This window comes from Nyctereutes procyonoides, unplaced genomic scaffold (genome assembly GCF_905146905.1).
Source record: "Nyctereutes procyonoides isolate TBG_1078 unplaced genomic scaffold, NYPRO_anot_genome, whole genome shotgun sequence".
Classification (NCBI taxonomy): domain Eukaryota; kingdom Metazoa; phylum Chordata; class Mammalia; order Carnivora; family Canidae; genus Nyctereutes; species Nyctereutes procyonoides.
Window position 1 is genome coordinate 34,696,283 of NW_026575042.1, and position 26,624 is coordinate 34,722,906.

Here is a 26,624-nt window from a genome sequence, read left to right on the forward strand (position 1 = left end):
TTGCAGGAAGATCTGGAAGGAAGACTGCAGATGTCTGTATAACAACTAACACTTGGATCATGGCACATAGGTTAAGGCTTCAGCAACAGAAGGGAGTGCCTGGGTGGCTCAGCCTGGTAAGCACCTGCCTTCTGCTCAGATCATGATCCCAGGGTCCTAGGATGTAGCCCCATGACCACACTGGGCTCCGCAGGGAACCTGCTTCTTCCTCGAACCCCCTCCCTGCTCATGTTCTCTCTCTTTCTCTGTCTCAAATAAATAAATAAAATCTTTAAAAAAAAAAAAAAAGGCTTTAGCAACAAAAGAGAAGAAAACTTGTCTCCAAAATTAAAAAATTAAAAAGGGGCTCTACATGGACAAAAAAAAGTCACTCTGAAGCAGAAGAGGCACAGTGCCCCAGTGCGGTCCTGGAACCCTGGTTCAACATATTTGTATAGGACATTTAAAAATCAAACACAGGGGGCAGCCTGGGTGGCTCAGTGGTTTAGCGCCTCCTTCAGCCCAGGGCCTGCAGGCTCGGGATCCAGTCCCACGTGGGGCTCCCTGCAAGAACCCTGCTTCTCCCTCTGTCTCTCTCTGTCTCTCTCTCTCTCTGTCCCTGATGAGTAAATAAATAAAATCTAAATAAATAAATAAATAAATAAATAAATAAATAAATAAATAACACAAATGGTATTCCTCACGTGCCCTTTGTCTCGGCCTCCTGGGAGCTTATGACAAGATTTTGGGCAGAGTCTGGAATGGGATGGAGAATGTTCCTCTTGGATGAGAGCCTCCCTCCCACACAACCTCAGACAGAAGCAGCTAGGCAAACTGACACCTGGATCATCAGGAGTCCCAGTAGATGCCTCTCAGTCAAGGCAGCAAGCTAAGTTGACACAGAAAGCATACCCCCACCTCACAGCCATTTCAAACACATAGGAATGCTGGATAAAACCGAATAACATGTTTTTTTAAAAAAATCTTTAGCCAAAATAGAGCATGGAAATTAAGAAAGAACTCACAAGTGCTGGAAATGAGCAAAGAACTCAAAGCCAACTCCCAAAATGGGTGAGAGTTGATGCTACATGACTCAAAGGGGATTTTCACTAGATATGCATCATGTTGTTTGTATTTTAACCTCCTGTGGGAAGCATCAGATGCCATACCTATAGATATTTGAACTGAGCTCACTACATAAAAGAAATAGAAATACTGCCTTTGCTAGCCCACAAACACCAAACAGAATGTGCCACTGATTGTACACCAAGGATGGAAAAGAAATCACCTTTCTAAGTTATACTAGAAGCTGAGCTCCCCTAGAATAGCTTTGGTAATAAGTTCTGTACCATGCAATACCCCCAAGCCAGGAAAAACTGGGAGAAGCACAGATCATACATGGTTCTACAATCACCTTCTAGTATGACTTAGAAAGTTCCTGCCAGGCTAACCCTCCTATACATAACAAATATAAGCTCTGTTTAAAAAACTAAATGCAAAAAACAACCACCCAAAGCCACCAAAGAGCAAACAAAGACAGGCATATTCAGGAGGAGAGATGACAATTGGAAGAAGAAAAGGCATAAGACAAGTTTCCCATTTTGGTGGCTTCTGGCCCAAATGAAGGCCAAAGTCAGGCAGCATGGAGCATCTAAAGCTCTGTTAGAAAACCTGCATTCTTTATAGCCTGAGGAATCAAAGAACAGGGTTCATAAAAATCAGTGCCATCATAAAATGAGAAGAGACTCTTGTAATAGACCCAGAGAGGTAATGTACAAATTTTGTATGTAAACTTTCCCCTAAATCTCTGATTAAATCCTGAACTATACAAGTACAGGGCTAACTTACAAATAGCCACTTTAGTATAAAAAACTACATGGAGATTTGGGATGCCCCCAAGACAGAGTTTGTAGTAGGAGTATAAGCAAGTCAACTGTTTACACAAACAAATTCAATACTTTTTGGAAGAACATAATGGAATCCAGAGTCTCTAAAATATAACATTCACAACATATGGAATAGAATAAAAATTATTTGACTTGCACATGACATGACCCATTTTTCATAAAGAATGCAATCAGGGAGACGGACTTCAAAATAACTCCAGTGTTGGAATTAGCAGATAAGGATTTTAAAGCAACTATTGTAACTATGCTCAAACACACAAAAGAAAATGTGCTCATAATGAGTTTTCATTATGATAGGAAATCTCAGCAGAGAAGTAGAAATTATTTTTTAAACAGGAACTCTAGAAAATATAAAAATTTTGAAAATACAAAATCTGAAGCTTTCTAAAAATATAATATGTGAACTTAAAATGGAGATGACGGGGAATCATCAGTTAACTTGAAGACAGATAAATAGAAATTATCCAAGAACAAATATAAAGAAGTTTAAAGGGATCCCTGGGTGGCACAGCAGTTTGGCGCCTGCCTTTGGCCCAGGGCGCGATCCTGGATACCCAGGATCGAATCCCACGTCGGGCTCCCGGTGCATGGAGCCTGCTTCTCCCTCTGCCTGTGTCTCTGCCTCTCTCTCTCTCTCTCTGTGACTATTATAAAAAACAAAAAAAAATTAAAGAAGTTTAAACAAAAACAAAACCTTGGGGATTCATAGGATAATATCAAAAAGAAACAAGAAAGACGAGAAGACAGTGCCATGATACTATTAAGGTACTGAAAGAAAAACTGTTAACCTAAAACTCCATACCCAGCTCAAATATCTTTCAAGGCTGAAAGCAAAATATAGTTTTCTGATAAAAGGAAACCATGAGAATTTATTACCAGCAGATCCACACTACAAAATAATTGCTAAAGAAATTTCTTCAAACTGAAGGGAAATGATGCCAGATGGAAACTAGGATCTTCAGGAAGAAATGAAGAGCAACAGAAACAGACCTTATTAAGTAAAACTTTGTATATTACTAATTATAAAGCAAGGTTCAAAGCCTGAAAATTTGAGCAGTCAGTGCACTGCTTCTAGGCTTCCACTGTAGCCACCACAGCAGTTCTGGGCAGCTGTCAGTGTTCCACATTCCCCCACATAACTGAGAGTATCAATCCACATTAAAGAAGTAAATATCTGCTTATGTATAATAGTAATGGGCAAATCTTAGAGTCTCTAAACCCAATACTAAACCAGGAAATTCTTTTTGTTTATTTAAAGAGTTATTTACTTATTTGAAAAAGAGAGAGAGCATGAGTGCAGGGAGGGGGAAGAGGGAGAGGAAGAGAGAATCCTCAAGCAGTCAGCTAAGCACAGAGCCCAACACAGGACTTGATCCCAGAACCCTGAGATCATGACCTGATGTGAAATCAAGAGTCCAATGCTTAAATGACTGAGCCACCCAGATGTCCCTAAACCAGGAAATTCTTAACTTTGGAAATCAATTGAAAGAACAATTGTGAAAATGTTATTCTGCAGACATTTGATATAGAAGTAGAAGCTTCCAGGATGCAAATGTCCTCATGATCCCCATATCTCAAAGGCACCTCTTAATAAGTCCCTAGATGTTCAGCAAAATCAATACAAAAGACAAAGGAATAATCAATGGCCATTCTCTGCATGTCTTGTCCCATATTAGGAGGTAATGTCAGCTTTAAAAAAAAAATCCTTTTTCATTTCGTATTTCCCACCAAGCTATCAGTTTGTTAGACATCTCTTCTTACATGTTAACCTCCCCTTTATTGTGTGTTAACATTAAATATTTTGTGTGACACATGTCTTTCTTTGTTCTATGTTTATGGTTGAAGTAGGTATTAGGAAAAAGGTCAATTCCATAGTTTTTGGTTCTGAACCAGAATGTGCTAGGGAATGAGAGACTTCTCAGCTTCTGGAAGAATAACAGAAGAAAAAGAAAGAAAGAAAAAAACAGAAGAAAAAGAAAGAAAGAAAGAAAGAAAGAAAGAAAGAAAGAAAAGAAAAGAAAAGAAAAGAAAAGAAAAGAAAAGAAAAGAAAAGAAAATGTAATTTTAAGCCTAGCACATTGAATTGACTGAAAACACCTGCTAAAATAACTTCTCCACCCTAGGGTAATAGGGAGAATCATATGTATATATGAAAGCTGCAGGGAGATAAGATTTTAAAAGAAATGAAACTAATTTCACTCTGCTTTTAATCACCTAGAAACTATTTCACAAAAGGATTACAGAGTATCAATTAGTCATCATCATTAATGGCAAATGGTTCAACTCTCCCCTCCCTTTAAGTATATTTCCCTTCTGGTTGTGGAAGAAAAGCCTTTCTGAAGCAACAGTCCCCAGTCCCTTCAAGGAAATTGCTGGGCTCCTGTAATGGAAAGTTTAGCTTCAGAGAGCTGCTGAGGAGCGTGGCTTGCAGAAGAGGGCAGGACAGACAAGGAGTAAAGATACTACCGTGAGCCCTACAGCTGACTGTCCTCCAGTCCCCTGCTCTGATTCATGTTGCCATGGAATGGAAACTCTAAAAAGAAACTGAACATGAGACTCCTCCACAGAGGAACAAAGCTTTAACATCCTCTTTCCAAATAGGAAGGTAGCTCCCCTTTATCTGAACCTGAGGATTGGCATTTAATTTATTGTCTTCCAAAGTGAGTTTCGTGCACATAATAGATTTTCAAGGTTCACTTGAATCTCACTCACTGAATAAATATGTATTTAATGTCTATTTTACACCGACATAAAGAAAATATACTGTTAAAATACATTTATGAATCATGTAGCAAAATATTGTTTTAATTGTCAAAGAGAAAAAGAAAAAAATTGTCTGAAAAAAAATGAAATACTCCATACATATGCACCCACATTCCAGGACATATGCGAGCTTCCCACACAAAAATTTCTGTCACTAAACATAAGCTCACTAACAATGGTTGAATAAAGCCTATTAGATCTTCAGATTTACGCAGTTGAATGTCTGTTCTTCGACAGTGCTAACTTATGTTCCTCACCTGCAGACATCTCATCCCTAAACTCTTTGTAATGTCTGATAATTACCTTCTTTATTGCTTAACCTAATTTCAGTTGGGATTTACTATTACTTAAAGCCAATGCATCCTAATCAAAACAAACATGGACACCCAAGCCAAGCTTTCATCAGAGACCATGGGTGGATACAACTTCTGCAGAAATATCCACTGTGCCCCATGGGTTTGGTGAACATGAGGAGAGTGAAAACCAAAGCATGTCCTAGCACATCCCATCTCAAGGGAAGAAAAGTGGGAAAGAACAAGTTTACTTCAAGGGTGAGTAGGGTTGATTCTGGGTGCAATATGATGGCTCCATTCTAGTTGTCTTCTAACCTACTGTGCACAGAGTAGTATCTGAATTCTAGGGTAAGTGCACTACAAAAAGAAGCAAAATATTGACAACTACTTCACTAAAATCTCCATGACATACTTTGAGAGGTACTAGTAGCTTTAGTACCATGACCTGGCTGTATCAGGAGATGGAACTAGTTTGCCCAGAAGGAAGAGTGGTCTTTAAAACTTGGGAGCTAAGCTAGCATTGAATCTTCTTGTTTAGAGCCAGGGACAACAAATGGTTGGATCTTAAGTGCCAACTCAGACTGATTCCAATTAACTGTGGTTAGAAGGACTCAGGCTTGAGAGAATGCCACGATCAATGGGCAATGTCTGTCATAGAACTGGCTGGGGAATGGCAGCACATATGCCACACACTTACTCTCCTGAATCCCTCTGAGATGGAACTCAGACAACCATTCCCTGCATCACAGTGAGGATATGCTTCTATCAACACCCTGTGTTATACATTCAAAAATCTTGTATTTATTTTTTATCTCCTCTTAAGCAAGGATATACTTGTAAAAGTGCACTGTCTTCAGCCAATCCAGTCCTTATTGAACAATTCACCAAACCCAAGAGCCATTCTCATCACATTTATTGTCCCTTATGCTTCAGAGCACTTAACAATCCTCAACTATTGCTATTTCTTGAAAAGCAACAGCACTCCACCTAGTGAATTTCACTTCAGAATCTTAGTACTATTGTTGTTTTTAGGATTATTCTTGTCTTCTTGCTTCGTGCTAAAGATTTTAACCATGCGTAGATTTGACATGCTTCAAAACTTCTTTTGTTCTTTCAGGGAGCTTTTGGAGAGGGTCCAACTTCATAATGTCCCTGTGAAGCAAGGCCATGCAGAATCCTTTGAATTTACTTCCACAAATATTTCTTGAGTACCTACTTTGTACCAGGGGCCATGGCAGGTACAGAGATAAATAAAAAAGAAAGTATCATTTGTTGAGATCCTGCTGTGCTATGTAATGTGCCAATACCATGTTGCGGACATTGAAGTGTTTCAGCTCATTTCATTTCCATAACAACCTCCCAAAGCATCATTATCACAAACACAGCAGAGGAAACTGAGGCTCAGGGAGGTTACGTGACTTGCAGATTCACTCATCTAGTGCTTATCAAAGCTGGAATTCGAATCCTATCCGTCTGATTCAAGGCCAGTGATGTTTCAATGGACCATGACATAAGGCCAAATTAGAAGCATGGTTCATAGGAAAGTGGGAGGAGGGGTCTTGGGAAATTTGGAATCAGAGCACTTCCTAGCAAGGTATGTGAAAGTGGGCCAGTTATTAACCATTCTTAGCCTCAGCAGCCCAGTCAACACAGGCTAATATCTACCTCGCGGGGTTGTTGCAAGGATTAAGGTGATATGTGTAAAGCACCTAGCACATGGCAACCTATAAAAGAATAGCTATTCACATCCATGTTAATTACCATTTCTCAAAGAAGTGGGAGTCATTTTCCTATACACTGAATTTTCAGAGCTTGCATTGGGTACAGATTATGAAATCTGGGATCAAAATTAACAAGCTTTTGTTATATGGCTTTGAGAAAGCACGTGGTTGTCTCAAGAATCTCAGGAGGGTCTGCAAGAAGAGAAAATCCCAAATCAGAGGCAAGTTTGAAGACTTGTTTTCCTACTTCCAAGTCCTCCTTCAGCAGAACTGCTGGCCAGGAATGACAAAAGGACTCCCATTGTTGAGCATGCTCGTTTTTGCATGAAAAGTGATAAGCAACAGAACCACCAGGTCTGGCCCCCTGGAATAGCCACGGCATCTGCAGTGAGAGGAAGGCCATTATCTAAACTGCCCGGAATCCCATGGCAGATCTTTACAGAAAGGCACAAATGCACACTTTTGATGGTCTCCGCGGGGCGGGGAGGGAGGGGGGGGGAGCTGACTTTGTTTGTTAATGCCACAACAAATGTGTCCTTGAATGAGGGACTCGACAGGACACCTGTCTCTACATTGAAACTTGATCGAAAGCAAGTCCAACCCCTTCTATTCTCTCAGGAGTCCCCACAGTTTCTAAGCTGCTTAGTCCTTTGTGATTCAGTAACTTCTATGGCAGGAAGACTCCATCCTTGTTTCTTCTAGAGATAATCCTCCCGTGGTGCAGCATGAACCCTCAAGGAACGGGCTGCCTTCCAAATAGAGAAGGATCGTTGCCTGAGTGGAAGGACTTGAGAGAAACAGTAGACGCATCCCCCCATGACACCCAAGCACCCCTCACCACCACCAAATAAAATTGTTTTCCTATCTCCTGTCACTGATGCTAAAAATTCTACTTTGGAGGCAGTGGCATGGGCAGGCAGTACTTCCTAAACTTTTTCAGCCCAGAACCCCTTGAAAATAGAGTAATGGTGGGGGTAGGCGCACAACACTGTGGATTTACTATAAATTACTGCATTGTGCATTTTAAAGTGGTGATGTTTGTGTCATATAAATTAAACCTCCATAAAAATTAAAAAAAAAAAAAACCCATGAAAACAAAACAAAAGCGAGGGAAACAGCCTTGGGAAATTTGTCCTTGTGAGGCCTGAAGGGCCGGGACTCAAGTGCACAGCTCTATGTAGGGACTCTCTCGTGCTTGCTGCATTCCACTCCAGAGAATACCTCCACTTGCCATAGCTTTTGAAGGGTGTTAAAAAAACAAAATTCAACCAAGTAAGTATGTAAATCTAATTGGTTTTGTTAAATAATTCATGAACCGGGCAGCATCCCATCTAGCAAGTAGAGATGCTCCTAGGAGCTGTACAAAATGGAAGGTTTTTATAAGAAAGAGGGTGGGGCAAGAAATTATTAGCAAAAGAAAAGTAAAGCTTGTTCCAGGCCAGAATTTTCTCTTTTTTTGGTTTTGGAGCAGAGGGGCTGGGCGGGGGTAGACCTGCTCGGGTTTTTATCATATAGATTATCTTACTAGTGCTGATCAGGACAATTCAGATTGACGTTTAACAGGTCACATTCCTTGGGGCACCTAGGTGGCTCAATCAGTTAAACATCCGACTCTTGATTTCAACTCAGGTCATGCATGATCTCAAGGTCATGAGATCCAGCCCAGTGTCAGGCTCTGCACTGGGTGTGGAGCCTGCTTAAGATTCTCTCCTTCTCCATCTCCCCCTGTCCCTCCCCCACACCCCCATCTCAGTCTCTCATGTGCTCTCTAAATAGCTGGATAGATAGAGGATAGATAGATGATAGATAGATAGATAGATAGATAGATAGATAGATAGATAGATGATAGATAGATATAAGGGTCACATTCCTAGGATAGGTTAAAACTATAATTAAGTCTTGGTTTGCTGTTGTGGGGGGCAAATGGCTTCAATTTTGGCTTGTTTTTCTTTTTAACAAGGGTTAAAGTTATTTACCAATTAAAATGTTTAACTTTTATCCCCTTATTTTTCAAATAAAATTGAAACCCTGGGAAGATGTACCTTAGCTTCCTCAGGGTTTCAGAACCTTGTGGCAGCACTACTCATTTGTGGGCTGGAAAAGCATGTGAAGAGAACCAGGCTTACCAAGATGTGATCTCAATATGTGGAACCAGGGTGTGATCCTAGGGTAGGGATCCCAGGGTATGATCCTAGGGCATGGATTTTAGAATCCGATCCTTGCTGTGGGACCCTGGTATGTTCAGGTCACTAAGAGCATCCATTTCCTCCTCTATGAAATCAGGAATCTAACAGAAACACACCCAAACAAAAATACACTTTATATCACAGAAATAATTGGCAAAAAACAAAGCAACAGCAATGGCAGCCCCCAAAACACCACATATACACACATTCATACTCACTAGAGGATCTCTCCAGATTTGAAAGAGCTTATCCAAGGCAGGAGACCTAGGTAAGCAAAGAACAAATAAACAAACAAACAAGAATAATATTTAATGAAAAGTTTCCAGGTGAAGCAAGAAAGAAAAGTTCCTCCCCCCAGTCACAGAGACCCGTTTGGGCCAAGGTTAGGACAGACTTCTGCAGATGGAAGAAATGTCTTTTCCTCATTATGAGTTCAGACGACATGGTCACGAACAAAATATCTTCAGGGCAGTACTTACTTTAATAGGTCAACTGGTAAAAGAGGTGATTATATCAAACAGGAGACTGAACTTGGAGGACTCACGTCCATCATCACCCATCAAGCCTGAGCTCACGGCAGCCTCACTTCCTGGGCCTAGTGTGCAGGGGCCTGGGGCTCTCATCAGCCTCTACTAATGGTGGTATGGTCATCTTAACGAGGAGAAGGGCAGGAGCAGTACATCACTTTGATACAGGTGGGCAAGGAGCCCAGGCCCTGCTCTTCTACATGGCTTCTTTGGAGCTTCTAGCTCCCTCCAGGGCCTGGACAGGCTGAGGCAGCACTGCCATCTGAGAGGGCTCCTCAAGCCCAGATGAGGATGCAGAGAACTCAGTCCCTGTTTCTCCCCTCCTCAGTGTTCTCTGACCCTCTGCCCTGAATGAGGGGTCAATCGGATGCCCAAAGGGGCATCACATTCTAGAAATGCAGTGATTAAGGTCTAACAATTTCAAGAGAAGACATAGTGGGGAGTATTATTCTACGTTTGTGCTAATATAATTCTAAATGGTAAATTTAACAAGACCAGAAAACCACCATTCTCATTTTCCTGTACACACTGGGCAAGATTTATATTTGCGCTCATCAGCAAAGCACTGCAAGGACATTTGAGAGAGTCACCGGAAGGCAGTATTCACAGGTGGCATGATGCAAATGTGGCATTGCAAGTAATGATGGATCCAGCATTAAGTAACAGGTATCAGGGCATCGCAGAGACCAATGGGTCTATATTGTTTCAATACACACCGCTACAGCTCTGGGAGTCATAACAGTGCTGCTACCTTTCCCTCATGATGAGGGATAAGAGAATAGCCTGGAATAGTGCATTTGACAAGAAAGAACAGAAAGAGATGGAGCCAGGACACTCCCAAGCATCCTCACACACACTGACAGAACAAGAAACAAATCCGTAGGACCACTTCTCCGCCGATTCATCTATGTTGCCCTCGCTAAATCACCACCTCACACATGAGCCCATGAGTTTTGTCATTCTTTGTTTTGATCAAATTGTTTATACAGATAGCCCCATGAAAAATATTTGCCCAAGGCCCTGCACACCCTGGAGATTCCTTGGGCAGGGGGGAGTCATTCTGAGGCAGAGGAATGGGGTTTGTGGGGAAGAGCTGGGCAGAAGCCTGTTTAGGAAAGTGTGTTCAAACCTGAGGACAGGAGAACATGGTTATGAGTGGAGGCTTTTGTTCCCTTCAAATAATTATCATGTGCCCCTCCAAAACCTCTCCAAGTATGATAAAAATAAAGCGTAAAAAAAGAAAACTGAACAAAATTAAAGGTTTGAACACTTTAGGTTAATGTCAAAGAGGAAGTATAGCAGAGTAGTTAAGAAGAGTAGCTTCCAAAGCCAGTTACCCTGAGCTCAAAGTCCACCTCTGTCATTTATAGTCATGTGACCTTGAACCTAGCTGAGCCTCAGTACTCTGCTCTGTAAAAATGGGGCAATAACAGGACCTCTCATTGACATGCTATCTGTATAATAAGTAACTCTCATTGACAGACTATCTGTATAATAAATGCTTGCTCAATCAGTGTAAACTACTATTATTTGTCTGTAGAGGGAATAGGCCAACCATATTCAGAAAAAAAAAAAAAATCCCAGACCTGCTTCTATAAAATTCAGTTAATTATCCCATTTATCTTTAAATTTAGTATACTTCAATTTTTTAAAGTGTTTTTAAAAGGATATGAATCTTCCAATATAAAATCACACTGTATCCTAGTAAGGATAGACAAAAACAAATCAATTCATAGCTACAAACACTGTGATCTTTATAGAATTGCAGAGATTAAAAGAATAACTTAAATTTAAATCAAGAAAAAAGGTTGGGGATCCCCGGATGGCTCAGCGGTTTAGCGCCGCCTTCAGTCCAGGGGCTGATCCTGGAGTCCAGGGATTGAGTCCCACATCAGGCTTCCTGCATGGAGCCTGCTTCTCCCTCTGCCTGTGTCTCTGCCTCTTTCTGTGTGTGTGTGTGTGTGTGTGTGTGTCTCATGAATAAATAAACTCTTTAAAAAAAAAAAGAAAAAAGAAAAAAGGTTGACTACAAAGCAACAGCATTGGGAGAGATGATGGACATTTCCAGAACACAGTGGAATCGTGTCTTTAATGTAATGAGGGAAAGCAATTATCACCCTAGTATTCTATACCTAAATGGTCTATCTTTTAAGAATGAGAGTGAGATCTTTATATCTTCTATTTTTACTTACTCTAATACACACAGCATAAAAGCACAGGGCATCCCTAAATCCATGCAAGTTCAGGTCTTCTCATGCCTTCTGTCCCTCCACCAGTAAGACTGTCACCCCTAAACCCCCTCAGTATGAAAACTGGCAGCCACCTATGTGACTAAAGAATGTATTGAGAATGCCTGAATCCACACTCTGGACTGAGAAAAGCATACAAGTTCAGGGGGTTTTAAGCCCAAGTATATTTGCTCCCTATGCTGCAGAAGCTGATAAGCAAAAATTCTATGACCATTTATATAGAACCACATTCCAACTATTGGGGCTCCAAGCCCCTATACCGTTGGCTAATAGGAAGTTCCATCTTTTGTAGCAGTATCCTCCCTAACCTTTAAAGATCTCTCAGAAAAAAAAATAAAAATAAAAATAAAAAAAAATAAAGATCTCTCAGAATTTACATGTGAAATGCAAATGTACCTCCATCTGCCCCCCTACTGGTCCTAAGAAGGGTCATGCTCCTTCCTAGTGTGCCCAGGAGGCCCCACATAAAAACAGAATCTCCGCCTGCACCCTCCCTCAGCTCTCACCCCCCCCCCCAGTGCCCTGCCTGCCTCACAGATGCTCCTCATCCCCTCCCCTGTGGAGTCCAGATTACCATTTTCTGGCTTCCTCCAGGCCACTCTGATACCACTGCCCCGCCAGAGCAGAACTCCCTCTGACCTCGGTGGCCCCTCTCTCCCCAGAATGGGCTGCCTTCCCCTCCTGAGACCCAGTTCCCTCCCAGAGCCACGTGGGCCCCTACTGATACAGCCCTGAACCCATAATTCCTAAAGGGCTTTTTCAAAAGTCATTTTGTTTCTGCTACACATTAACCACAAAAGAACTAATTCTAAAGTTAAAAAAAAAAAAGACAATTATGTGAAAAACGGCTCAGAACCATGAAATAGATGCTGATTATAAATATAGGCTTGAGGCATTATGAAATGAGGCAGCTCTAAATTTTCAAAGAACAAAGAGAAAGCAAGAGGACTTTTTAAATATCAAAAGGACTTTCAGGTTATAATTAGTAAATTGACTAACCTTTTTAAAGGTAAAAATGAATTTCTAAAGCCTAAGGCATTCATGGGATTCTAGAATACTGTAAGCCTAGGAGATGGCCTCTGCCCACCTCCTCATTTTGCCAATGAGAAGACAAAAGGTTACATGACTTTCCCAAGGCCACCAAACATGTTTGTGGCTGTCAGAATTTGAATCAGCGCTCCTGACCGGCTTCTTCAGGTCCTTTCCACTCAGTCTACAATAGAAGCTACGTTCCCAAATGCACAAGGATCCCCAGAATTACATGAACAAATGCATGGATGGAAGTGGTTGCTGTCGACATGGTGGTGGCAGAGGAGCTAGCAGGGCTGGTGGTATATACATGTGCTGAAGGGTGAGGACAGTTCAAGGGCAACTCAAGGGCATGTCAGCCAAAGCTGAGATTCAGTTATAACAGGGTCCATCTAAGAAATTGATGGACTGAGGAACAGGATGCAGTGGGTATAGGCAAATCAATTAAACGTATTGATTAACAAAATGAAATAATACAGCAACCAAGTAAGCAACAGGGTCATAAGGATATCTCAGTGTGGGATTGCCATGCATTTGTGGCTATTCCCAGTACGGGGAACACCTCCTAACAGTGAGGCTCCTTGACAGCACACATTGTGGAAACCCAGCGATATCTGGAGATTGCTCCTTCCATGCAAGGCTCTCAGGTAGGCCTTGCCGACACAGGGGTAAGCAGGAAAGCAAGACAAGTTTCTGCTCTATACCCTATCTTTAAAGGTTTTGCTTTTTGGTTTTTGATTTTTTAATCACAGGGGGCAGTGGGGTCGCTTGGCTGAACGAGACGGGTCGCCAAGACCTGCCCACCAGTCCTGGAGAGGCCCTACAGGCTGGAAGAACCCTGGTTGTCTCTTGGAGAGAAGTCACACACCCTTGAAGTCTGCGTGTAGCCATCTGCTTTGTGGCCCACAGTGCCACCGTGTGGTAGGCACCCGTTGGCTGATCCTGCACAAAATCTAACTGAAGCACTAGCAGGCTTTAAGCCAACAACAGATCACTTCGGGGCACAGGCCCCGAAGCATTTTCTCTGTGTGGCTACCGCGCTGAACCAATGCAAAGAGGCACTGGAGCCTTAGGTTGCAAGAGACCTTATGACCAGCTCTAGGCCCCAGTTCTCACCGATCTCCCCTCGTAAGGTGGGCCCGTGGTCAGAACCAAGGAATCAGTGAGCAGCAGGTGGTTCTCTGCTGCTTGACCCAGGCCGCTGATGGGTTCTGTGGAGTAGGAAATGCAGCTTCAGCTTCTACAGGAGCCTAGCAATGACCAGCTAGTGGCAGCAGCAGGACAATTCGGATCCTCATCCTCCCCTGGATCAGGTTCTTCAACTCGCCACCCTCTCGCCTTTATTTTAAGTCCCCTCTTACCCCCTTGGAAATAGTTTTCTCTTTGGTACTTTGCATAGTTTAGTTCCACTGTCTTGTCTTGTCATTAGGTAGAACAATGTATGAAGACACTCCCAGCACAAGAAGTGGCCCAGCTCAGCATATCAGATGGCAAGTGTCTGTTCTGTGAACATTGGAGCCATCCAGGGGTCAGACACGCCTCCTCCTCCCTACAGAACTCAGCAAGTGGTAGGGCCAGCAGCTCCATTTTCTGCCCTTTATTCTAAAGATGGAGCCTGCAGCAGCATCTCCAGGAGGAAGACAGGCTTGTGGCCATTTGTAATAGCACAGGCATGAAAACAGACATAGAGCAAGACTGAAGGATGATTCAGTCCAGTCCTTTCTTCCTAAATCTAGAAAAGACTTGATGGATCTTTGTAACCCCCCTCAGAAACTGGCAGCAGAGGAGGGCAGAGGCAAGCAAAAGAAGTACAAGATTCCACTTGAGGTTCTGTTGACTTTAGAGGTTGCTTGATTTGAATTCCCTATAAACTTAAGAGTTTAATTATAGTATGTAAATCAGTTTATCTTTTTTCACGTTAGACTTTCCAAAGCTGAAAATGGTCTTAGTCTTCATCTCAGTTATATACTACTACCAAGTTCTAGCCATGAGACCAAAGCATCTTCTGCTCCTAAATTGTGGGTTTATATTTTTAGATGATTTCAGGTTGTAACCTTGAACTTCTTACTAACTTCCAATCAATGTCATCCCTATGTGTCTAGGTTAAACTTTTTTTTAAGTTTTTATTTATTTATTCATGATAGACATAGAAAGAGAGAGATGTAGAGATACAGGCAGAGGGAGAAGCAGGCTCCATGCAAGGAGCCCAACGTGGGACTCGATCCCAGGACTCCAGGATCACACCCTGGGCCAAAGGCAGGCAGGCGCTAAACCACTGAGCTACCCAGGGACCCCCAAACTATTTTTTTTAAGTAAGCTCTATGGACTCAAACTCACAACCCTGAGGTCAAGAGTCACATGTCCTTCCAAGAGAGCCAGCCAAGCACCCCTAAGTTAAACATACTTTTGAAGTTACTTCAGAAGATACAACTAATTATGGGGCACCTGGGTGACTCAGTCAGTTAGATGTCCAATTCTTGATTTGGGCTAAGGTCTTGATCTCAGGGTTGTGAGATCAAGCCCCACATGAAGCCCCACATAGAACCCCACCTCGAGCACCCTCCCACCCTCGAGCCCCACCTCTGGCTATCAAGCTCTGCATAGAGCCCCGTACTGGGCAGATAATCTGCTTTTCTTCCTCCCCCTCTCCAGTGCCCCTTTCCCCTGCACACATTGTGTGCTCTCATGTGCACACTCTCTAAAATAAATAAATCTTTTTTAAAAAAGATACAACTAATTAAACTACTTTTTCTCATATGGAACCATGCAATCATAGAATGTAAGAGCTTGTGGGGTCCACAGATACAACTCAGTTTAGTGATTCCCAAGTGCCAGGCTATGGACCAGTCTACAATCAAGTGTTGTGCTATGTGAAATGAAGAAAATGAAGGGTTGGTGTCATTGTGAGGGGGGGCCAATGATCTACTCTTGGGAAGTTCCATCTTTAAGACTAACTCAAATCTTACTCTTCTTGTACTAAAATGTTCTTCATAAAATAATAGCTTGGGACACCTGAGTGGCTCAGTCAGTGGAGCATCTGACTTTTGATTTCGGCTCAGGTCATGATCTCAGGGTGGTGAGATCAAGCCCAGAGCCGGGCACTGTGCTCAGCGTGGAGCCTGCTTAGGATTTTTCGTCTTCATCTGCCCCTCCCCTCACTCCCATGCACACTCTCATTCTCTCTCAAATAAATAAAATCTTTTTTAAAAACTGAAATAATAAATGATAGTACTAGCATGTGGTGACTATTGTAGACTTTTTTTTCTTTCACGTTCTTACTTGGCAAAATAAAAGTTGGGAATGTTGGATCACCAGCAAAACTTTGTTAAGTGAACTGACCACACACTGCCACCACATACTACCAGGGATTTACGCTCCCCTTTTAAAAAACAAGAATCCAGAAAAGGAAGAACTGTGAAGAATGGGACACTGTACTTGGAAGTATTTAAAAAATACTCCTAGAGCAGCCCGGGTGGCTCAGTGGTTTAGCACCGCCTTCAGCCCAGGGCCTGATCCTGGAGACCTGGGATCGAGTCCCACGTCGGGCTCCCTGCATGGAGCCTGCTTCTCCCTCTGCCACTCTTGCTCTCTCTCTCTCTCTCCCTCTCTCTCATGAATAAATAAAATCTTTAAAAAAAATAAAATTAAAATAAAAAATAAATAAAAGATACCCCTATTAAGGCCCAAATAATTTCTGTGATATGCAACAAAAAGGAAAAGTTAGTCACATCAACTGAGGGGGAGAAAAGGATATGATCAGGCAATTTGTACAAGGAGAAATAGAAATACTGGATATGAAAATGAAAAATAACAAAACAGGGGAGCCCGGTGGCTCAGCGGTTTAGCGCTGCCTTTCAGCCCAGGGCATGATCCTGGAGACCAGGGATCAAGTCTTACGTAGGCTCCCTGCATGGAGCCTGCTTCTCCCTCTCCTGTGTCTCTGCCTCTCTCTTCTGTGTCTCTCATGAATAAATAAAATCTTTAAAAAAGAAATAGAAAAATAACAAAATACTAAACAACATCAATTTTTTAAAAGTGAACCTTCATTTTTCACTCATCACATTGTCACAACATTTAAAGATGAAGGATACCCCCTGGTGGCAAGGGAATGTGAAAATGTGCAAGCACCGCAAACATTAAGATAAACTAGCTCAGGTTTTCTGGAGAGCATTTGGCCATTGGTAACAAAAATTCCCAAAAGGACATGGTTAGGAAGCAGGGCCCAGAGCCTGGGCTCAGCCCAGGTTGTATCTGGGATGTACTACTTGCTGGGAAGAGGACTTCAAGCAAGTTTTGTTGAGGACTGCTCTACGTGTCAACAGTGACTTGTTGTGTAATGATTGTAATACTTGCACCACTTCCCTGACAGCTGTGAGGTTCAACCACTGAATATTCATGAGCAACTTGGACCAGGGCCTGGCATATAACATGGTTTTCATTATTACGTTGGTCCAGCAGCCTCACTTCTAGGTATTTATCCTAAGGAAATATTAATTAAGTACACAAAGATGTATATATGCATTTGTTTATCACTTCATGATTTATCAAAGGCCAAAAGTGGAAATAGCTGGTTAGATAAATTTTTGCAATCTTTACCTTGTAATACTATGGGCCCATTAAATACGCTTATATTGATACATATCATATTTATATACACATGATATGATACATATCATATATTATAAATAATCTGTTTCCAAGAAAGGAAATCAAGCTAGAAAAGAATATAGTGGAACCCTGGGAAGGAGACATATGTGTTTTTTTAATCAGTGCATATGTACCTAGATATTAACAGTGGTTGAATTTGGGGGTTGCTCAAATTTATTTCTTTTTTTTTAATTTTTATTTATTTATGATAGTCACAGAGAGAGAGAGAGAGAGAGAGAGAGAGAGAGGCAGAGACACAGGCAGAGGGAGAAGCAGGCTCCATGCACCGGGAGCCCGACGTGGGATTCGATCCCGGGTCTCCAGGATCGCGCCCTGGGCCAAAGGCAGGCGCCAAACTGCTGCGCCACCCAGGGATCCCCAAATTTATTTCTTTTTTTGATATCTGTGTCTTCCAGTTTTTCTGCATCAATCTTCTTGTTTGCATAGTTTTAAAATAATTTAATATGTTACATATCGTAATGGTTAGTCTCAGTCAATTTGACTAAGCTAAGCGATGCTCCAATAGCTGGTAAAACATTCTTTATGGATATGTCTCTCAGGATGTTTCTGGAAGAGATTAGCACTTAAATCAGTAGACTGAGTGAAGAAGATCCATCCTCCCCAATGTGGGTGGGTATCATCCAATCTTTTGGGGACCAGAATAGAACAAAAAGGCAGAGGAAGGATGAGTTAGCTCTCTCTTCTTGAGCTGGAACATCTATCTTCTCTCGCCCTTGGACATCGTAGCTTCTGGGTTTGGGACCTTTGGACACCAGCAGGTTTCCTTGTTCTCCAACCTATAGATGGCAGATCATGGGACTCCTCCGCCTCTATAACCTTATCAGCCAATTCCTACCGCAAATCCCCTCTTTATATCTATACCTATATCCTCTTGTTTCTGTTTCTCTGGAGAATCCTGATTAATACACTTATGTCCCAAAGTTCTTATAAATCTCGCCAAAAATTCTAAAACATATTTGAAAGTGGGGAGGGATGAGCAGCATAGAAATACAAAACTAGGGATGGCTGGGTGGCTCAGCAGTTGAGCGTCTGCCTTTGGCTCAGGGCGTGATCCTGGAGTCCTGGGATCGAGTCCCACGTCGGGCTCCCTGCATGGAGCCTGCTTCTCTCTCTATGTCTGTACCTTTCTGTGTGTGTCTCTCATGAATAAATAAATAAAATCTTAAAAAAAAAAGAAATACAAAACTAATATGTTAGTCTCCAAGTAGATAGAAAAACACATTTGGAAACATATAACTTCATAGCAAATACTCAGGAAGAGAGTCCTTCTCATTGATAATTATCACAAGCGTGTATGTACACATGTAAGTACGTGTGTGCACACACACATCTCTTTCACTTAGGTTCCACCACCCCCACCGAAAAGCAGAGCCTGAGGCAAGGACTTGGGAACAGGTTCATTTATTTCAGAGGTGCTCCCAAAAAGTGGACGTGAGAGTGAAAAAAAAAAATGGAACCCTGGGGAGAAAGGCCAATCAAAGGCATAGTTAATAGGGAGTACCTGCCACAAGCAACTGGGATTCACTCCCACTGGGGACTCTCTGAGAAACCGTGGGATAGACCCTGGCATTGTCATGCAAACGCACTGGCAGGCTGGGACAATTACTCCACAGCTGCCCTGCCTCCTGGGTGGCAGGCTGCCCTGGTAGGGTCAGCTCTCCCAAGCTTTGGGGTCACACCTGCAAATACACTGCACAGCCTCTCCCAGCGTCAGATAAGCCTGGGGCCAAAAAGCAGAGTGCCCAGGGAGCAGGTGTGATGGGAGATCCCATGCTGGCATCCCATGCTGCTCTGTGTGCTCAGGTCTGCAGGGGTCAGGATGCAGAGAGGGGGGACCCCAGGATGTGGCACCACAGTCTTTTATAGCTCCCTTGCCCAAACCCAGCGAATAGTAAATCGTGACTTTGTCAGGAGACTCCTGGGAGGGGGATGAACCCACCATGCTTCCCATTCACTGCCCCTTCCCCTCCTCACACACTCACCGGGATCACCGGGCACAGGTCCTCAGCTGTTGAAAGGTGTGAGATATACAAAGGGAATTTACCCCACACACACCCCCAGCCAGGGCTGCACTCACCCCCCAGTCCCACATCGGGCACTTCATAAGCTGGGCTCTGGCCTCACCCAGCAGCCTGGTGCCGCGGCAGCCCCCAAGCCTACCCACAGCCTGCCCTCTGCCCTCTGCAATGCCCTTCCCTGCTGCCTTCCCCTCGTTCCTTCCACCAAAACTTCTGGGCCTGGCCAGTGTCAGGAGGTCAAAAGAAGCCAGGATGGAGGGCTGGGGAGGGCAAGAGACCCCAGGTCAGGGGACAGACAGAGGAGAGAGAGACAGAGTGAGCAAGACAGGTGGCCAGCTGGGTTCCTAACGGCTGAGGCTGGGTGTCAGGATGAGCACCTATCGGGGACAAGCACTTGTCACAGTATTTCTGAAATCTGTACCCAAAGGGGACCCATCAAGTGGCAGATGAGTAAGTTCAGCTGCACCTCTGTACCCAGTCCTCTTTTACTTTGCCTTTACATTTCCCCAGCCCCCCTGAGCCAAGAGGTCTGAGGCTCGCCCTCCCGTCCCTTCGGCGGCCTCACTAAACCTTTCCTTGCGGCCTATTCCAAGTCTCCGTCATTGTCTCTGCTGCATAACGAACGTGCAGACAGACTGGGGCTCCTCTCTGTGAGGCTTGGAGTCACTAGGCTGGGTCTCCCTTTAGGCAAAAAAAAACTTCTGAGGGATGAAGTGGGCTGACAGGTGGGGGCACTGGGGCCTGGCCCTTTCTGCCCAGTGGGGACTCCCCGCTCTGCAGCTCCCACCAGGTTGGCAGAGATGTCAGCCCTGCGAAGCAATCTGGGGGCTCCCTCTCCTCTCACGGGGTGGGACCTGCACTGCTCTCTGAGGGCTCCCCCTGCCCATCCTGCTTCCTCCCCCTTCATCCCAACAAACCCCTGGCCCACCTAACTCCATCTTGGCAACTGCATCCCACGGACCTCACCTGATACCACAGAGGTGCAGCTTGCTTTGCCTCATTGTGCCCCCGCTGGAGCCCCCAAAATAATGAATACACACAAGTTAAAACCTTTGTGCTATATTTCAATGATCATATATAATAAATAAGTGCTTTTCACATTAAAAAAATACAGTGGTTGCATATATAACCTAATTTTGGAAATAATATCAAACATTAAATGTGTGGTCCCTTAAGCAGGAGGCCCCAGCTAGGTGGCTCTCCTTCCCTCCTGCCCATGTGGAAGCACAGCCAGACATCAGGTCTGAGAGTCCCTGCAAGATCATCCCTGGCTGCACTGGGTAGTCCATGCTACGTTCCCATAACACCCTAATCTCTGTGACTAGATGATTACCAAGTACTTCCATTCCAGTCAGAGTCACCTCTGACAGCCCCCCAATTTGGCAGGGAGAGGCTGAAGGTCCTGGCACAGAGCAAGCACTCAGTAAATGACTGAGGCATGTGTCCCCAAAAGGACACCATATACTGTAAGACTCATCTATACAGTGTTCCCACAGATTTACAAAATGCCAGGGACTAAAGATCAAGTGGCTCCTTCAGTCTGGAGTACACATGGAGGTCGGGAAAGGAAACTGTTCATTATAACCTTTCCTCAAGCCAAGGGACCCAGGGGCACCCAGCCAGGCACCCCTGGGGCTCTGGAACAGGATCCCTCACAGGCAGGAGGGAAGAAATTCTATCCACCTTCTGCTGTGCTTCTCTGCAAAGGAGAAGACTTCTTGGTTACTGGTGAAGACAAGAGGCCCAGCAGCCTCTTCTGTTGGGGGAGCCCTAAGCTAGCCTCAGCGAGGCTCTGAGGCAGGATCACCAGCCAGGGACCCTGGGTCACATAGGGCTCCAAGGGCTGGTGCTAAACATCTCCAGTGGCTTCATTTGTTCTTTCTGGCCCCGGGTCTTGAAGAATTCTATCAAGGAAGACAAGTCACTCTCATCATCAGAAAGCTGCGGAGAGATAAGGAAAAAAAAGAAAATGCATTCTGACAAGAGGATGAAAATGCTCGATAGACATGACGGCAAGATACAGGTCTAGAAGAAGCAGAAGGGAGACACATCTTCTCCTGCTTTCTCACCTCTCCCTGTCTTTGAAGACCTGATTCAGAGACCTGGAGTCAGAGTGATTTCAAACCCTCCTGAAATGTCACTGGCCAAACCAAAGCAGGCTCTTTGGAAAGGCTTAGGGCGAATCAGGTTGTTCTTATAATTTAAACGTTGTCCAGATTTTTAAATTCTCCACATTGATGGAGCTAAAAGCCCAGAGCCTTGACTTTTCTGAATTACTGAGCTGAGTGCAGCAGGGGCTACAGTGCCCCCCAACCCAACCTCCTCTCAGGCAGCTTCTCCAGGGCCAGGTAAACACCCTGACTAGAGGATGAGCAAGGCAGCTCCAGAGCACCAACAAGCCTCGTCTGGAAAGGGTATGGCCTGCAGCCAACAGGAGAGCCCAGAGTGGGCCGAGGGCCCGGCTACCCCAGACTACAGTTCCTTGGGCACTGAAGCCACCTGGGCTTTGATGGGAACATCCTATGCTTTTTCTCCCAAATGTAAGAGACAGTGAGGTCACCTGCAATGGCTCATTAGGGCCAAGGCTGACACTCACTAGACCCCAACCCCAGGACCCCTAAACTTGGAGTTGGCTCTGTTGGAAATGGCAAGGCAACCTCCAAGAGCCCTACACCCTACCTGAGACTTCGTTCCTGAGACGGCAGACCTCTGGGGCCCACCTTTGGACTTTAAGAACAGCTTGATCCCTCCATCAGGCTTCTTCACTGGAAACTCTAGCTCTTGCTCAAAGTTTTTGACTAATGACTGCACCAGTGTTTCTGGAAAGCAACCGGGGGGGGACTATATCAGAGAATGAATGCCTCATCTTCATACATCATGACTAGGCTCTGGCGTGGATAGAGGGAGTGTGGAGAAGGGTCAGGAGGAAAAAGGAAAGGCAACCACAAAGAATGAAAAGAAGAGTAAGGACAGAGAGATGACTTTTTTTTTTTTTTTTTTTTTTTTTTTGCAGTCAGCCAGCTTGTTTATTTGAATTTGTTGAGTGGAAGAAGGAGTGAGATCAAGGCTATAGCTTTGGCCATGCCCACAGAAGTGGAACTGAGCCTATCAGGCTGCTGCCGAAGCTGCCCATGCCACCACACAGCTGTTCTCACAACCGGGGCCATGTGTTCAGCTTCCCCAGCCCCGAGAGCAAGCCCCCCGCGAGGGCTCTCTCCACCTGACCACCCTAAAATTCTTGCCTTGTCCTGTTCCTCACCCAGAACTGGCACCAGCAGGTCTGGGCTCTGCCTTCTTGCTGCCCAGCCCTGGGCAGAGAACAAGGCCACCAGGGAGGAGGTGGGTGACAGGAACTGCCTAGGAAGTGGCTGCACCCTTCTAACAGGCCTCCCCTCGCAGCACCCGCCCCAGGCCAGACGTGGATCCAAGCAGCAGCCACCGCTGCCCTGGTCCTCTGGTCAGACGTGTGGGGAAGGAGGCCAGCTCTGCAGTCCCCACTTCCCATCAACATGGGCGACAGTGGGCACAGGGCTACTTCAGCCACCAGGTTCCCTGGCCCTAGTGAAAAACAGAGCCATGTACAACGTGTACCAAAGAAAAGAGGCTGCGACCATCCTACACATATAGCTGCACCTAACAACGTGGCTGCGCACAGAGCTTAGGAAGCCGTGCTTCCCTCTCGCTGGGTGGCGGAGGCAGGACCTCCACGCAGCTGGTATGTGAAAAGCAAGACTAACAAGCAAATACAGCCTCCTCCAACATCTTCACTGAGAAGAAAAGAAATGTTGGAAATAGAAATCATCACAGAGGGACCGAGGGCCAGAGGGGTTTCTGCAAACTCTATGCGGGCAGGGGGCGGGCAGCCTGGGTGGCTCAGGGGTTTAGCGCCGCCTTCAGCCCAGGGCGTGATCCTGGACACCCGCAATCCAGTCCCGCGTCGGGCTCCCTGCATGGAGCCTGCTCCTCTCTGCCTGTGTCTCTGCCGCTATCTCTCTGTGTGTCTCTCATGAATAAATAAACCAATCTTAAAAAAAAAAAAAAAGGAAGGGGGCCTAAGCAGGGACATAGATTATCAATAGACTCCTGGCAACCTGCCAAACCACGGTGATATCCAGACCTCAGGAACGCCCAGGAAGCAGGGCGCCAACCACCACCTCATAAGATTCAAATGTCAGAGGGTCTGACCAGACGTCTGGTGCTACAACAGCCCTAGGTTCATTGATTCGTTCCAGAATTGCTTGTTAAAGGACACCTGGGAGGCTCAGTTAGTTCAGCATCCGACTCTTGATTTTGGCTCAGGTCATGAACTCAGGATTGTGAGATCGAGTCCCGAGTCGGACTCTGTGCTCAGCAAGGAGTCTGCTTGAGATTCTCTCTTCCTCTTCCCCTGCCCCTTTCTCTGCTCACTCATTCACACACCCGTGCCCCCCTCTCAAATAAATAAGTAAAATCTTTTCAAGAAGCAAAGAATTGTTCGTTAAGGGCTACTTTGTGTCAGGCGCTGTGTTCCTCACCCCTGATTAATTGTCTTGTCCTGACACCTCATTTTACAGCAAAGGAACCAAAACCCCTCACTCAAGCACAAGCAGGTAGCAAACGACAGAGCTCAGACTGTATCAGAGGACTCCTGACTCCTGCTTCCAACACCCTGCCACCCTATCGTCCCACCTGGTTGCTATCAGTACTTCTCCAAAGCTCTGGTGCTGGTGGATTCCATGTGACAAAACAAGGGGCAAAATAAACCTCACTCAGATTCTTTCTTCTGAATCTCTGCAATCCCAGGAAAATGTCTACTGGGACAAAAGGTCATTCTCTCCAAGTCACAATGAGTTGCCAAATCAGAAAACCCAAAGAAGATTATAGGGTATTTCCAGAACTAGAGAAATCTGAGCTGGAGAGCTCAGCTCACTCACCTGAGGAAGCCAGCCTTACCTGAGCTCTGGTCAGGGTGTTGGGGACTCTCCTCCAAAGTCTCAATCTCAGTGCATTCCCAGCCAACCCGTGCCTGGGGCCTCTTCCTGAAAGGATCTTGTAGGGGCTGGAGAAATGTCCGCTGCTCAGAATTTCCTTTTGAGTCCTCTTCCAAACTGAATGGGGGCGTACTGTCACAGAGGGGAAGAAATGAAGGCTATATGGACCAGAAAAACTTTAAAAGCCATACCTTGCCACTTGCAAGTGGGTTTGGTTTGCCCCTTCAGCCAGCCCTGCTCCTTCTTTGGGCACAGGTGACAGCCAAGAGTCACCCTGGAGTACAGCAGCCACACCAGCAATGCTGTTAGAAGATGAGGACCGAACCCCTCCCGACCAGTAACTAAGGCTCAAGGAAGAGATGGGGAAGGAAAGGGTAGGTTTGTCCTGGCTGAGAGCCAAGGACTCGGTCTCTTCATGGGAGCTTGGGATGGACCCCACCTGAGGCCCCTCATGTTCACTTCCGTCTCGGTCCCTCACCTGTCTCTGGAGCAGGGCTGCCTGAGGCTGCGAGTGCAGAGTGTGGGACTCACCTTAGCCCAGGCCTCAGGGACGCAGGGGAGCCGAAGGGTCCGTGTGCGCTCTGATGTAGAATAGGGGCAGGTACCTGAGCCAGGCCAGGGCCATGGCCTTCGAGGCTCTGACGAGTTTCCATGGGTACCTCTGCCCGCATGGATGGCAATGACACAGGAAGGGTCTTGGGCTTTGGCTGGGCCTCTTTGATGGCCTTTGGGCCCCGCTGCCTTTCTACTAGAAACACAGAATGAAATGAGTTCCAGGGCATGACCATGTGGGCCCTCGAGCCTGAAGGGAGGTTCCAGAATGCTAGAAATGGACTAGTCACTCTATCACTCTGTACCGTAATAACCACAGCCAATATAATCATTGCCCCCACCCCCAGGCGTCCTGCCGCCTGCCAGACTTGGGCCTTGGGACCCACCCACAGTCCTCCAAGCGAGACCGGGAGAGAAGCTGGTGTTCTAGGGTCATGTCATCACTCCAGGAGTCCCACAGGAATCGGCATGTCTGAAGAGGGGCCCAGCTGGTCCGCAGCTGAGCCCTCCCAGTGCCGACCAAGGGGCTGGCCTCACCAACAGCACCTACCCTCTCTACCACCTGGCCTGCGCCAGCAGAGTGCAGGCCACCTGCAGGAAGGCCATGCTGCCACCAGAGGACGCCACACGACCACATGGGCATCCAGAGCCACCAAGTCCCCCCCTAACTCGTGGGTGGCAGGAGTGCTATAGGCAGGCCCGCAGACCCTCCTTTTTCTGAATTGCATCAAGTCCCATTAGGGCAGGATGGGAGGCAGGGGGGTCCAGGATCAGGATCAGCATTTTTTTTTTTTCTGGAAAGAGATGTGCTTTGCAGGGGATCAGGGTAAGTAAGTACTGTTCCACTGTTCCCGTGAAACGCACGTGTGTGGGCTGTCACTGCGTAAAACGTGTTTCCGACTGTGGTTCAAGATAGAAAACATCTGGAATACACTGCTCTCAGATAATGCATTGACACAGAAGTGGGTCTCCTAGGACGGGCAGGCCGGAGGGAAGGGGAAAGCAGACCAACTGGCTGAGGCAAAGTACCGACAGCTAACTACTGCACACGGACTACAGCACCCACCGAGCCCAGAGCCCTTAGGAGAGTGTCCTTCTCCTTCCTCTCCCGAGGCTGCGAGAGATCCAGGCACTCAATCGACACCCACAGTTCCACGGAAGGAAGGGGTAGGTGCAAACCCAGGTCATGGGCCACCCCAAATCTAGCACTCTTGCCACTCATGGGTGGGTCTCATTCCACAGCTCTGGTCCAGAACAAAAGCAACACTATCTAAGCAGAGATCAGAGTTGCCCATTCACACAACACTTATGGGCCCTAGGAAAGGAGCATGTGGGCATAGGCCGGAAAGAGAGATCTAGAAAATGTTCTTGCCTTGTCCTGCTCTTCACCCAGACCTGGCACCAGCAGGTCTGGGCTCTGCCTTCTTGCTGCCCAGCCCTGGGCAGAGAACAAGGCCACCAGGGAGGAGGTGGGTGACAGGAACTGCCTAGGAAGTGGCTGCACCCTTCTAACAGGCCTCCCCGCCCAGCACCCACCCCAGGCCAGACGTGGATCCAAGCAGCAGCCACCGCTGCCCTGGTACTCTGGTCAGACGTGTGGGGAAGGAGGCCAGCTCTGCAGTCCCCACTTCCCATCAACATGGGCGACAGTGGGCACAGGGCTACTTCAGCCACCAGGTTCCCTGGCCCTAGTGAAAAACAGAGCCATGTACAACGTGTACCAAAGAAAAGAGGCTGCGACCATCCTACACATATAGCTGCA

The 26,624-nt window shown here is 45.6% G+C and overlaps 1 protein-coding gene across 18 annotated transcripts in view; it reads right to left on the reverse strand.

The window, feature by feature from the left end:
• The window catches only part of DZIP1L (DAZ interacting zinc finger protein 1 like), a 124,670-nt gene that overhangs the window by 18,698 nt on the left and 79,348 nt on the right, over positions 1 to 26,624 (reverse strand). For 13 of the 18 annotated variants that reach the window (XM_055320925.1, XM_055320938.1, XM_055320937.1 and 10 more), the window contains 4 exons: positions 24,842 to 25,058; positions 24,273 to 24,442; positions 22,020 to 22,159; positions 20,417 to 21,281 (listed from right to left, as the gene is read on the reverse strand). In XM_055320925.1, coding sequence (XP_055176900.1) covers positions 21,165 to 21,281; positions 22,020 to 22,159; positions 24,273 to 24,442; positions 24,842 to 25,058 — 644 coding nt within the window. In that variant the 3' untranslated portion in view covers positions 20,417 to 21,164. Of the gene's footprint in view, positions 1 to 3,969; positions 6,095 to 8,789; positions 8,951 to 9,067; positions 9,114 to 20,416; positions 21,282 to 22,019; positions 22,160 to 24,272; positions 24,443 to 24,841; positions 25,059 to 26,624 lie in introns of those variants that run through there. The other 5 variants (XR_008663900.1, XR_008663899.1, XR_008663901.1 and 2 more) reach the window with 4 other exon arrangements.